Source organism: Durio zibethinus, chromosome 3, assembly GCF_047325235.1.
Source record: "Durio zibethinus cultivar Kanyao isolate XHJ-2024 chromosome 3, ASM4732523v1, whole genome shotgun sequence".
Lineage (NCBI taxonomy): Eukaryota > Viridiplantae > Streptophyta > Magnoliopsida > Malvales > Malvaceae > Durio > Durio zibethinus.
The window spans coordinates 6,002,374-6,015,399 of NC_143164.1; the positions used below are offsets into that span (position 1 = coordinate 6,002,374).

The 13,026-nt window shown below is 32.7% G+C and overlaps 2 protein-coding genes across 3 annotated transcripts; one reads left to right on the forward strand and one right to left on the reverse strand.

Annotated features, from left to right (window-relative positions):
- Window positions 1-1,337: 1,337 nt before the first annotated feature.
- On the forward strand, window positions 1,338-3,609 carry LOC111292273 (nodulin-26-like). The gene is made up of 5 exons (XM_022884597.2): window positions 1,338-2,020; window positions 2,119-2,337; window positions 2,425-2,631; window positions 2,959-3,020; window positions 3,151-3,609. Exons 1-5 carry the CDS (start codon window positions 1,832-1,834, stop codon window positions 3,365-3,367), a joined length of 894 nt encoding a protein of 297 aa, XP_022740332.2. The 5' UTR covers window positions 1,338-1,831; the 3' UTR covers window positions 3,368-3,609.
- A 78-nt stretch (window positions 3,610-3,687) lies between these two features.
- On the reverse strand, window positions 3,688-8,575 carry CRY1 (cryptochrome 1). 2 transcript variants are annotated; one of them, XM_022884413.2, is made up of 5 exons: window positions 7,775-8,575; window positions 6,817-7,035; window positions 5,809-6,515; window positions 4,369-5,174; window positions 3,688-4,033 (listed from the first exon to the last, which is right to left on the reverse strand). In XM_022884413.2, the coding sequence occupies exons 1-5, from the start codon at window positions 8,085-8,087 to the stop codon at window positions 4,030-4,032; spliced, it is 2,049 nt and encodes a 682-aa protein (XP_022740148.2). In that variant the 5' UTR covers window positions 8,088-8,575; the 3' UTR covers window positions 3,688-4,029. The 2 variants fall into 2 exon arrangements, with proteins under 2 accessions (XP_022740148.2, XP_022740218.2); XM_022884483.2 differs by lacking the exon at window positions 3,688-4,033 and having other exon boundaries at window positions 4,365-5,174; window positions 7,775-8,539.
- Between the last annotated feature and the right edge of the window lie 4,451 nt (window positions 8,576-13,026).

Genomic DNA, 13,026 nt, shown 5'->3' on the forward strand with positions numbered 1-13,026 from the left:
TTACATTTCTGAAAATAAGACTTTAATGGGAATCTTTAGTTCTTCACAGAAGGTACATATTTGGGTATATTGTAAAGATTAAAAGATATATGAAACAACTTAGGACCACCTGCCTTCTTGTTAGGCTAGTCTTTGATATTTTTTTGTCCTAGCTGTCGCTATCATTATTAGATGAATCTCCAGTGAGATATCTGTGTCCCACAATGCTTGGCGTGGAGATGGATTTAATATTGGAAAACAGGTCACAAGGTTCTGGCCCCCCTACCTGCGCAATTTGTCCAAGGCAAGATCCTTCTGTAATAAGTTGGGGGGATTCATTCGTGTGTCCATTAACTCTTCCTCGTATCTTTATCAGAATATGGGAAAAAAGCTAAAATATTAAAAAAAATTCAATTATTTAATTTTATTTAAATAAATTTTTATATTTTTAATGTATTCAAATAAATTTTTATACTTTCATTTGTATTTATATAAAATTTTATTTCAAATAAAAAATTAATTTATATTAAAAATTTATTTAAATACAAATAAAATATAAAAATTTATTTTAATAAAGTGATAAAATTTAATGATTGTTTTATTATTTTAGCCAAAGAAAAACGAAGACAAGTTGACAAATCTTGACAAATTGATGCTGGGAAGAATCTTATTTCTGCACTAATTAAAAGTTATATAACATTTTTAATAAGAGGATCATGTGGTTAGATTAATTAGATTAACAATTTTTATATATTTTGAACACATTAAATAAGCTCATAAACTTCATCAAACATTTTATAGAATTAAGATTGGTAATCTAATTTGCACTCGATAGATTCCAATTCGATTTGATCTTATAAGATCGATTTTTTTTTTTGAAATTTTAGTTTCAAATTAGATATTTTTAAAGAAAAATTGAGGTTAGATTTTATACAAATCTGACTTGTTTTATGTATTATTTTTTATTTAATTTTATATTTATATTATTTAATTTTATATGTATATTTAAAAATAATATTTTATATTAAAAATAATATTAAATAATATTTTATATTAAAAAAATATTTTATATTTAAAAATTAATATTTTATTAATTTTGAATCAGATCAAATTGATTACAAATTTAAATGTATATGAATCAGGTCAGATTTAAACATAAAAAATAATATTTTAATATTGATCGAATCATATATGAATATTAAGTTTATAAAATTAGATCAAATTTGAAACAAGAAAAATCTATCCCCCGATCCGTTGTCATCATATACAGAATATGCTACTATTAAATAAAAAAGACTACAAATCCAGGTCGGCCTAGGATTTCAACAATTATAATGAACATATATATAAAGCCGCTGAATAAAAGCCATAGAAACAAAGTAATGAGTTTTGACTATAGACATAGCAGTCTTTTTCTTTACTTTCTATGTCTGAAATGTACTAATTGAATTTTCTAGATTTATAAGCTATTAGTGACAGACAAGTAGCTGATTTTTATTTCTTTAAACCATGATTTGCCGACTAAGAATGTGATTGACTGATTAAAGTGTTCCTGGTGAACTATGACAAAAAAAAAAAAAAATTGTCTAGCTATCTTTGCCTGTCTAGAAGAGACATTTGAAATAAACAAAAGGGGATGCCCTTGTTTGAAAAGTTCTTGTATAAGTCTTTGATACCTTCAATGGCTCCCAGGTACTAGCGGATTGCTCTTAACATTGAATTGGTCTGGTTTTCAATAAAATAATAAACAACTGATAGATTATATATGGTGCAACGAGGCCAAAGGATTGAGTCCAGAGCAATTTAGTAACTAGTTCTGAACTCCAATTTGGCCTAGTTTCTGAGAGCTGCAATGGCTAACACGCCTTCAATTACTGAAGATCTCTCCCCTAAACTTTCGCCAGTGAAAATCTCTACTATGGAAGAGGTCTCCCCTAAACTTCCACTGCCTACAAAATACTCCATTATGGAAGAGGCAAAAGCTAATCGTTCACGAGGATTTTCCATTAACAATGACATCCCTCCAACAACCTTGCAAAAGGTAAAGATTACTTGTGTTTTTTATTAGTCACGTATTCCATCATGATACATGACAAATATTGCTCTCTGTGCTAAATGAACTATGCATTTTTTGGACAGACTGTTGCAGAGCTTGTAGGAACATACTTTCTTATCTTTGCAGGTTGCGGGGCAGCTCTTGTAAACAAAGTTCAAACACTGACTATTGTTGGAATAGCATTAGTCTGGGGCCTAGTTCTGATGGCAGCAATTTACGCACTCGGGCATATCTCTGGTGCCCATTTCAATCCTGCTGTCACACTAGCCTTGGCTACAGCCCGCAAATTTTCATGGAAACTTGTAAGGAATGATTAGAAACATTTTACCATTTAGCCACTTCTCTTTAGTGAGTTCTTGTATTAAAACCTGTCTTGTGTCTCGGTCAAGGTACCTATGTATCTGTTGTCTCAATTGCTGGGAGCAACTCTTGCTAGTCTCACCCTCCGGGGATTGTTTCGTGATCAAGGTGACATCCAAGCAACAATGACCCAGTACACAGATTCAACTAGTGATCTTGAAGCCATTATATGGGAATTCATAATCACTTTCCTATTGATGTTCAACATTTGTGCTGTTGCTACTGATCACAGAGCGGTATGGTGATTAAGTTATATAGTAGTTGCTTTTCCCTGCCAATATTTATTATATTCCAGATCTGCTTTCCATTACTATTTTGGAAAGACGCAAGATTGAACAAGAGCCTCTCTTTTTCCTTTTTGATCTGTTTTGAATAAAATTTTGAGTCCAAGAAGGGAAAATGAAGCTGAAGGGACCAGTAAAGTTTAGTCAATTGTTGTTTATCCAAAAAAAAAAACAGTTTAGTCAATTGTTTGTTTTCCAAGAAAATTATTACACGGCCTAACATCTTATACGCGCAAATATTAATCATAGTGACTCTGAATCTTTGATTGACCAAAACAGACCAAAGATCTCGCTGGAGTTGCAATAGGTGCTACAGTGCTGTTTAATATCATTATAGCTGGGTAAATGAACTTTCCAAAACCATCTCAATCATTTTTGTACTTCAGTATTGCTCAAGTATACTCGTATGCTCAACTTTTTTTTTTATCATACCACATCTCATAAAAATTTTGAACTCCTTGTATTTGGCAGGCCAATCACTGGAGCTTCCATGAACCCTGCTAGAAGTTTAGGCCCTGCTGTTGTTTCCGGTGTTTACAAAAACCTTTGGGTGTTTATTGTAGCTCCAATTCTTGGAGCAATGACTGCAACTTTGGTGTACAGTATTCTTCGAGTACCTAAACCATATAAGCCTGAGGAGAGCACCGAAAGCATGTATAATGAACTTTACATTCACCCTGAAGTCTGATCCATAGTTATCCTATTGTCATAGATGGAGAGTTCATCATTGGATTTTTTTTCTTTGATGCCTGACAGCAATGTTAAAATAGTTTTATCGAGAGCGCTCAGTCAATTTGGCTTGCTGATTAATGCTTTTGTTTCTAAGAACTTCAAAAACCAAAAAGGAAAAAGAAACAATCAGAGAAATGTAGCATATATAAGTTCACAATAATTCAAAAGGAAGCATTCTGCTGTCGTTTTTAAAACCAATAGCTGTGATGTGGTAAACGCTGGAAAAACAAATAGATAGCACAAACATGAATTACAATAAAGTAACTTCCTAATCAATTAAAAGTAAATACACAAACATGGTTTTATTACTTCCTAATCAATTAAAAGTAAATACACAAACATGGTTTTATTAGAGGACTACACATTTCTACCATGACTCTCACCCCTTTCTTAAAAGAAGACAAAATACTATACCGCAGCACTAAGCATATAACGGGAAAAAAGATAGCAGATCAGCTGCCATATCGATTTTAAATTTCATACACATAGGAGGTCAACTGCTGATCAAGTTAGATTGGTGACTACAGATGGGGTAGATAACAATGCATGTTATCATCACGTCCGCCTACAAGACCGAGCATTCTGAAACTGGATTCCAGCCTTGCGGGTGTACCTTTTTTACCTGTAAATAAGACAAAAATTGAGACTTTGAGATTTAAATTAATCATATTGTGGAAGTAGTCATGGTTAGGCTTCAATAATACTTATTGTTGATCAGTTTGATACATCTAAAATATTTAGAAATCCTAGAGAGCAAGTTTAATATGTGAGCAGCGGTACTATTCCTTATTAGTAAGATATATTTTCAAACGAAGCATCTTCAGCCATTATGCAGAAGGAGCTCGTATCCAAATTTCTTTATGACACCAATCACACTATAACCTTAAATGGCAGCTGTGTGCAGAAAATGAGAAAAATACAGGACAATCTATGGAAAAATGATTCAAATGCTCTTACCCAGTTTGAGATAAACGCCTCCAATTTACTATTTGGTGGGACTGTGGATGCCTCTGCAAATAAGATGAGCTCGCACCAATACCATTTTCATCACCTATGAACTGCTCTGAAAAACTAGAAGCTGGAGGAGACCAAACTGGAACAACTCCTCCATCCCTCTCTCTCCTACTGCCACTACTAGAAGATTCTGCTGTTGAATCCTCGGCATTTCCCACCCCCATAATGAAATTAAATTGTGGAAAAGTGTTGTTGTTAAGTGCTGTTTGCAGAATTCCTTCGTTTAATGTGTCTCTTAGTGGTTCTTGATTTATATTTACATTTCTTGGAACTTCTGCTCTGCTATGTTCTGTTGAAGTTCTAAGATCCAAAGATCCCTCTTCGAGTTCACCTCTTACCAAAGAAGAAGTCATGCTAGGAACCATCTGATCCTCGTATCTCCGAGTTGTAGCTGAAGCATTGTTCCTTGCTGGTTCAAGGTTTTCCTCCATTTGTATGTCTTGCGGAAAGGCAAATGGCGCTGATTCGGAGGAGTCTCCAAGGCCTTCCTCAGTTCCATTCTCAATTGCAGCTCTTGAAGCTGCTTCTTGCTGCCACATCTCTGAAAGTGCTTCTTGCAACCTGGCTTTCGCAGCATCTATTCCTATAATAGGCATAGGGTAATTTGATCCGAGCTCAATTCCAGCAGCTTGGAGTACAGATTCAGGAGCACTCCATGGATGGTGAATCCAATCAGTTGGTAGTCTTGCAAGTTCAGGAAGCCACCGTCGGACATATTCTCCATTTGGGTCAAATTTGTAACCCTCAAACTGTTAAAAAAAAAAAAAAACTTTAACCGGATGAGGAGAAAAAAGTTTTAATAGATGAAAATGCATATACTAGATTTCAAATACTTTATAATTGCATTCTAAGACTCATGGATTTTCTTATGCTCTTGATAAACAAATACCACTTGGAAACAGGGTCTGAGGGACTAAAAAGGAGATTAAAATGTTTGCAATGCAAGCTTCAATTTCCTTCTGCAACATTACAAACTTATGCATGCAAGTATACTTGAGATTAGGAAACAGTTATGGTTATGTGGAGGTGTGGAGCTTTAATAGCCAGAAACTATTGAGGTTCAGTCAGAGGTGTCAAATACCAAAACTAAAAAGATATCATACAGAATCTTTTATACAATTTGAAAACTAGTAACATGAACTTTGATAAACTTTACCGCTGACAATACTTTTTATGGGTACAGAATTCTTGATGAAATTAACATGTCAATTGAAAGCGCCATGCAAGAAAGCTTAAATATCATACGATTTTGAAAATAGAAACATAATTATTTAATTAATTATACCATTAAAATTTGTAGAAATATGTATGTATTTTAGGGTGCATCAGAAGCCAAGTAAGAAGGACAATCTGCAAGACAGCTAAAAACAATTGCAGCCAAACCTGTGGATTATCTATGCGGTCAAACTCACGACCATCTGGGAGTGTACCAGATATATATTGCCAACCAAGAGCATCACTCTCTAAATCTGCATCCAAGAGGGTATCCCAAAAATACTTCATACCCCACCTCCATGGCAGCTGCAAAACCTTAACAAAGAAACTAGAAACTACAACTCTTATCCGGTCATGTAGCCAGCCAGTGGCCCACAACTCTCTCATGCCAGCATCCACCAGTGGATAACCAGTTCTACCTTGTCTCCATGCCTTAAAATAGCCCTCATCCACTACCCAAGGGAAAAACTTAAGATGCCCAAGAAGAGGCCTTTCATGACTGTAAGGATGGTTAAAACTCAAGTATCTTGAATATTCCCTCAGACCAATTGACTTGAGGAATAAGTTTACACTCTCCTCACCAGCCTTGTTCCCTTCATTGGCCCACACAACCTGCTTAACGCGGACATGATGAAAGACTTTTCTTACACTCACCTCCCCAAAATGCAAGTGAGGAGAGAGAAATGAGGTTGTAGCACTATCAGCCTTTCTTCTATTCTTAGAGTACTCGAGTAAAGGTCCATTAGTGAATGTGGTCAAAGCCTTATCAGCATTGCTCCACCCAGGTGACCATGCTCGTGCTAGAAGTGCATTGCTTCCCTTCTCTGATTCATCTTCAAACACCAATGGATCCGAAGCACAAGTTGACACATCACCTAAAACAGATTGACAATAAGCACGTACCGTGTAAACAAGAATATAACACATCATAATTTCAGGAAAGTAACCAGGATATAACACATTGTGATGTCAGGAAAATAAATCACAAAGAGAAAAGGCTTCAAACTGAGCCTTACTTCCAATTTTGATATTGTTGAAGTTCAATGCTATTGTAAATCAATTATGTTAGACCACTGTCATGTATCAAAATCAAATACATTAACAATAGGGAAAAAGAGGGGCACTGATTGATAATGGAGATAAATAAGTCAAGAACAGAATTCAATGGAGACCAACCTGAAATTATTCTCTTAGGTGGAAGAAGTGGAGAGTCAGGGTCATAGGGCATGCTAAGGCATTTTTCCCAGAAAGCAGCAAAAGTAGTGAAAGGGCTGCCCCGAGCATCGCTTACATCCCAGGGTTCATAAAGTAAATCTGCATTGAAAGATCGCACTGCTACACCATGGGATGTCAATACCTCCTTTGCACGATGATCTCTAACCAGAGATATAGGATCTGAAAAGCAGTAAATTTCCTCTTAAAAGTTAAACATAGAGCTTTTTCTTTGCTTTGCTACACCCTATCATGGGAAAATAAAGAACCTGACAAGCTTGTCATAGGAAATTTCAGATTTACTCAAAATATGACTACACAAATTTTGTTTACTCAGTTAAAGATGCTAATACTTAGACACTAGTTTAAAAGAAAATATGATCGTTATAGCAGGAAATGGCCAAACTTACTAGCGTCAATAAAGGGATGATTATGCAATCTCAAGGAAAGAAAAGGGAACATACTGGGAAATTTAGAATCGCATAAGGCCTATTTGTAGAACAACTGATCTCACAATTATAAGCAGTTAGAGAACAATCAATCAGCAATTAAAAAAGAATAGCCAAAAAGAAAAAGCAGCTTGGCTAGCGAATGAACAGAATCTGTCCCAGTTGATGCAAGCCTCATAAGACTCAATTATTATGTTAGAAACAGATTAACATAAGCAAAACCCCAAAGAAGTTTAAAGAGAAACGAATAAATGAAAGAAAAATAATAGCCTCCAAAACGTCAATCCACATGATCCATAAGATTCCCATGCAACCCAACATAAAAAAATAAATAAAATTTGACATCAACACAAAGAAACAGTAACAGACAAACAAATTAAGATAAAAAAATACATAGTCTTCTTTTTTTTTTTTTTTTTAATTATTCAACAAAAAGAGGAAAGGAAATGAAAAGAAAAGAAAAGAAAACTAACCATACAGGTGATTGAAGAAGAGCTGAGTAGCACCAGTAGATTTAACAACATCAAGAAGAGAAGAAACACTATCAGTAGATCTCTTTGTGATGAGACAAGTACCAAGACTCCTCAAAGAAGAATCAAGATGAGCCAAACTATGCTTAAGCCACCACCTTGACACCCTTCCAGGGTAATAATGGCCTTCTTCTTCAGGTGCCCATATAAAAACTGCAACAACAGCACCTGCTCTAACACCAGCTGCAAGTGCTGGATTATCTTCAACTCTGAGATCCCTTCTGAACCAAACTATGCTACAAGCACCGCCTGACATATCTCCCAAAGCTCATCAAACTAAAACTTGCAAAACAAAACCCAATTTTTATCTTTTCTCAACCATATACCATGGCCAGGAAATTCTTGTTGTCTAATTAAAAATCTTTTCTTTCTTTTTCCAACAGGAGGACCTTGTTAGTATTTTTACTAATGGAAGAAAAAAGTGCATGTGATTCAAAGTAGGAGAAAGTGGTTTGGTACTTATCTTTTACTTATCATTTACTTATTCACCTTATTATGTTATTTTCTCCTCCTTTTTTGGTTGAATTTCTATATATGAATCCTGGTCGTAGTACTCTAGAGGACCAATTGCAACCAAAAAGGACTTGGCTTGCCCCTTGGCGAGAGAGAGAAAGGGGAAGAGATGAGTTTGGAAAGCGAGTGAAGAGGATTGGCTAATGGAGTGGGGATACAGCAAATTGATAGGCAAGTTGCAGCCACAACTTTATTTTCTAGATTTTTAATTTCCTATTTATCCTTTGCAAGAAAACAAAATCCCACCCACCTCTCCATTTCCTTCTCTAACCCTCTTTCGTTGACAGGGTGGGAAAACAGTGATATGAAGGATGGCTTTATTTTCTATGCACTTGTTATTATATGCTGTTGTAATTTCAAGATATTCAAAAGTAATTTCTGTACATTTCACAATAATAATTTTATCTTGGGGAGCCCCCTCTCCCCCCAATCTTTCATACTAAAATGACGTACAATATATGATTGGTCAATCTGTTTTGTTGTTTTTTGTTTATGCAGGGAAACAGGCCTATTTCTCTGATGTGTTTTGGTATATAATTTTTTTTGCATCTGATTCTAGATACCTTGTTTTTCCACATAGAGATTACATACATGATATTATTATCTCAACTTGAGATTTGCATTGGAGGCTTGGATATGGAAGGGGACAGCCAGCATGGGGAAGATAGGCATTCGGACTACTTGGATTTGGCCATTTCTCTTCAAGTGGGCCTCCCTCACCTTTCTTTGGAGCTCTGTAACATAAAGCTCAGATTCCATTTATGTGTCATTGTTTGAAGTGATTTATGATGATGTCCTCCATTCTTTTCTCTCTCTTCCCACTAAGTATTTTGATTTAATTTTATTATTATTGTTAATAGTAACGCCTAAACTAAATACATATTTCATCCCATCATAATGAACTTTTCCCTATAGACGCAAGGAAAGAAAGCAATACTAGCCAATGTGAGGTCCTCATCAGTCTAAATATACACAAGATGAAGATGGTGATAATAATTGAAAAGCAGAGTTCTTTTTCCTTATTTGTCCAGACAATTTGAATACTTTTCAAGATAATTAATATTGATTCCTGATTAGTAACAATGAATTGATTCCAGCAACTTTGAACAAGAAAATAAAATTGAAAAGTCATTTTTAAGTCACTCTCCAACTCTATTAGCTATTGGAAGTTCAAAGTTGTCCAATTTAAAGTACTATATCTATCTATTTTATCATTCAGCATCCATTTTCAAAGCATATACATACATATATATATGTATCTTTTATGTTTCATTAATTGTTTTCTCTCTTTTATGCTATTTTTGCAGGATTGTTTCCTTCTTTTAAAGCTTTATTGACAACAGCTTTAAAAATGTGATGATTAACTTGAAAGTTAAACATCCAACATACATGCATGCATGAGATAACATGATCCATAGGATGTATTTAGTAATGCCATTGTAGTATACTATATTAATGGCAAATCACTTATTTCATATAATTTTAATTTTAAACTTGAAATATGAGACACATAAACAAATTACAATGAATTAATGGATAAGTTGATTACTTATCTCGGATAAATAACAAGCCTTCCGGCTTTATAGTGTTTTTCAACATGATAAACAATTATAGGGTTATTGATATTATTTTTTGTAAATCTAAGAAAACCATGGCTAAATTCTATTTGTTTGAAAAAAAAAAAAAGATATGTACACTTATTGATCCAAATGCCCGAATAAAAAAAAATTAAAACTTTATCATCATAGGAATTTAGGGAAATGCATTGTTGACATGATTAATTTCTGTGATAGTGTCCAAAGACTTGATACCTATATATATTAGGCTATATCACAGGGAGAAATGGCCTGGACCTTTTTGCCCAAATTATCACCCTAATCTTGACTTCTTCTTTTCCTCCTTGTATGCTTTTCCTCTTTCTTCTTCTTCTTCTTTTTTTTTCCCTTGAAAATTTTCTTCTTCAACTTTAGGGCCCATTAATAAATTCATGTATTTTCTCTCCATCATCCATTTTCAGGGAATTATTCACACGCTATCCTTTTTTTTTTCATAAGAGAGCAAAACCTTTACAAAAGGAAAGGCAGAGTTAAAACCCACACCATATGTCTTTTTCAAAGTCTCCTAATCACTAGGCCAAAAGGTAGAAAATCAAGTGATTTCCATTTTGGATATCTCATTTGGTTTTTTATGCTTTATTAACTTCCCTGCTAAGGCATTGCAAGTGGTCAACCACTTGCAAAACTTTGCAATTGGAATCATGGTAACCAAGCCAAATATGTATAGGTCCAATTATCAATGGTGTCGTTTCAATGATATAAACAAAAAACCACCTTACTCCGTGGAATCTTCTGCCTAAAGAAAAATCAAGTCTCTAATATGACTTAATATCACTTTAACTATTATTAATAAAAAAAAAAAGCTAGTTAGTCATATGGCTACTAATTAACATTGTAAGAAATACTTTGTTTGTAATATTTAGATTCCATTTTTTATGTCAATAATTTTTTTTTTCAATCTAGAATGAGATAGTTTACCTTTACCTAAATATTTTGGTCCAACATGTTATAAAAATGTTTAATGATAATGAAGAGTGGGAAAATTTAAATCGGTACATTTTTTTTCTTCACAATCTGGGGGATATATATAGAGGTATAAAATTTAGAGAAGCAAAAATAGAGCTGATCTGGTATATATATATGTGTTTATAGGAAGATTTCATAATTTATCCTTAGCTTTGAATAAAAAAAAAATGGACATGAAAGTCCAAAGATAGATAATGATGTCTATTCCTAACGTACAAAAATCAAAAGGATATCCAATTGAAGGAAGAAATTTCTTCAACGCCATCGTCATAGCAGCGACTCTTTTCTCTAATGGAAAGCAGCAATTTGCCGTTTATTCTGTTCCTCTTGTTTGTACCTTTTCCAAATTGGAATGATTAGCTACCGATGCAAAGCAAAGAACAAAATTCTTCTCAAGTTCTAAATAATGATTGAACAATGTTAGCCAAAAATATATTAATTTCATGTGCTTAATTTCCTTTATTTATACCTACTTATAATATCAGTAGTACTGATGTTGGGATGCTTGGGTTTTTATTTATTTATTTATTTATTTTCTTTTGGTGGGAAACATAGCAGCGCGTATATAAGATCACACAACAATTACAAAGAAAGGGGAGAAAACATATATGGTTAGGACAAGATGAGGGTGCATGGGTTCAGCAATTAATTAAACACGTTAGTCAGGTTTTAGCAGCAAGCAAGGTACAAGTGCCATGTGAGTGTTGTCCGTCTCATCTGTTTGTATCCTAGCTGCCATTGACATTTTACCATGATGGTCAATGGTCCCCTTCCTGATCGAGTCCTCCCCCTCTCCTTAACCACCTTTGATCGAGCTCAAGGTCCTTTCTTAGTGGTATTTTTAAATATCCAAACAAATAAAAAAAATTGGTATCAGGTTGTCTCGATCTCTCACCCCTCCTGATTCAAGGTTCCAAGATGACAGCCCATTAATAAGGGATTCCCCTGTAACCAGGGATGGATCTAAGATTTTTAATAAGTGGGGACAAATATTTTAACTCAATTTATTAAAATTTTTATTGAAAGATAAATTAATATAAAAAATTCTAAACAAATTAACATGTATAATAATTTTTTTATAGAATATAATTTTTTATGTTATAGATACAATATCTGTATAGCTAAAATTAATTATATAATTATTGACGAATATAGACTAAATACTATTATATCATAAATAAATTATTTTTTGGCACACGCTCTTACAAACACAGATACATATAAATATAAATAAATATATATTTATTTAATAAAATTTTTTGCACCTGTAGACATAAACACACATAAATATGTATATATATTTATTTAAGAAAATTCTACTTATAAAATTCTTAAACATAGATATGATATGTGAAATATTTACTTTAATTTTTTAATCATTATAATGTGAAGAATAATAAATGCTTATTTTCTCATATATAATGAAAATAATAATTTTTTATTTACATTGAAAATAAGAATGAAACACAAATCTATGTTAGTTAAAGATCGTTTTTTATTATTTATTTTTATTAATTCATACTTTATATATTATTTATATGAATTATAAAAGTTTTTTATTTATTTTTCTTCAAAATTAATATATATATACAATAATGAAATTGCTTATCATTTAAAATATAAATGTTTAATTACTAGATAAACAATAAAATATTTTCTTTCATAATCTTCAATTTAATGGGGGTAAATATGATAAAAAAATTTTTAATAGGGGTAAAGCTTAAAATTTCTAAAATTTATGAGATTTTTTCTTAATAAATCTAAAGCATTTTAATATTTCGGTGGGGGCGTCCTATTCAGTACCTGTAACTTTGGCTATAATATTCTTACTGATAGCATCAACAACCATCAAATGTGTAGACCTAATTACTGTTAGGCTCTATTTGTTTTGTAGTAAGAAATGATTTTCGAAAAATAATTTTTAAAAAATATTTATATTTTTTAAATTAAAAGAGATTTTTTTATTATTTGAATTAATTAATAAAAATATTTTTTATTATTTAATTATTTTTTAAAAAATCTTTTTAAAAATAATATTAATATAATTATTAAAATATTAAAAATAATTTATTATTAAAATATATTGAAAATATTTATTAT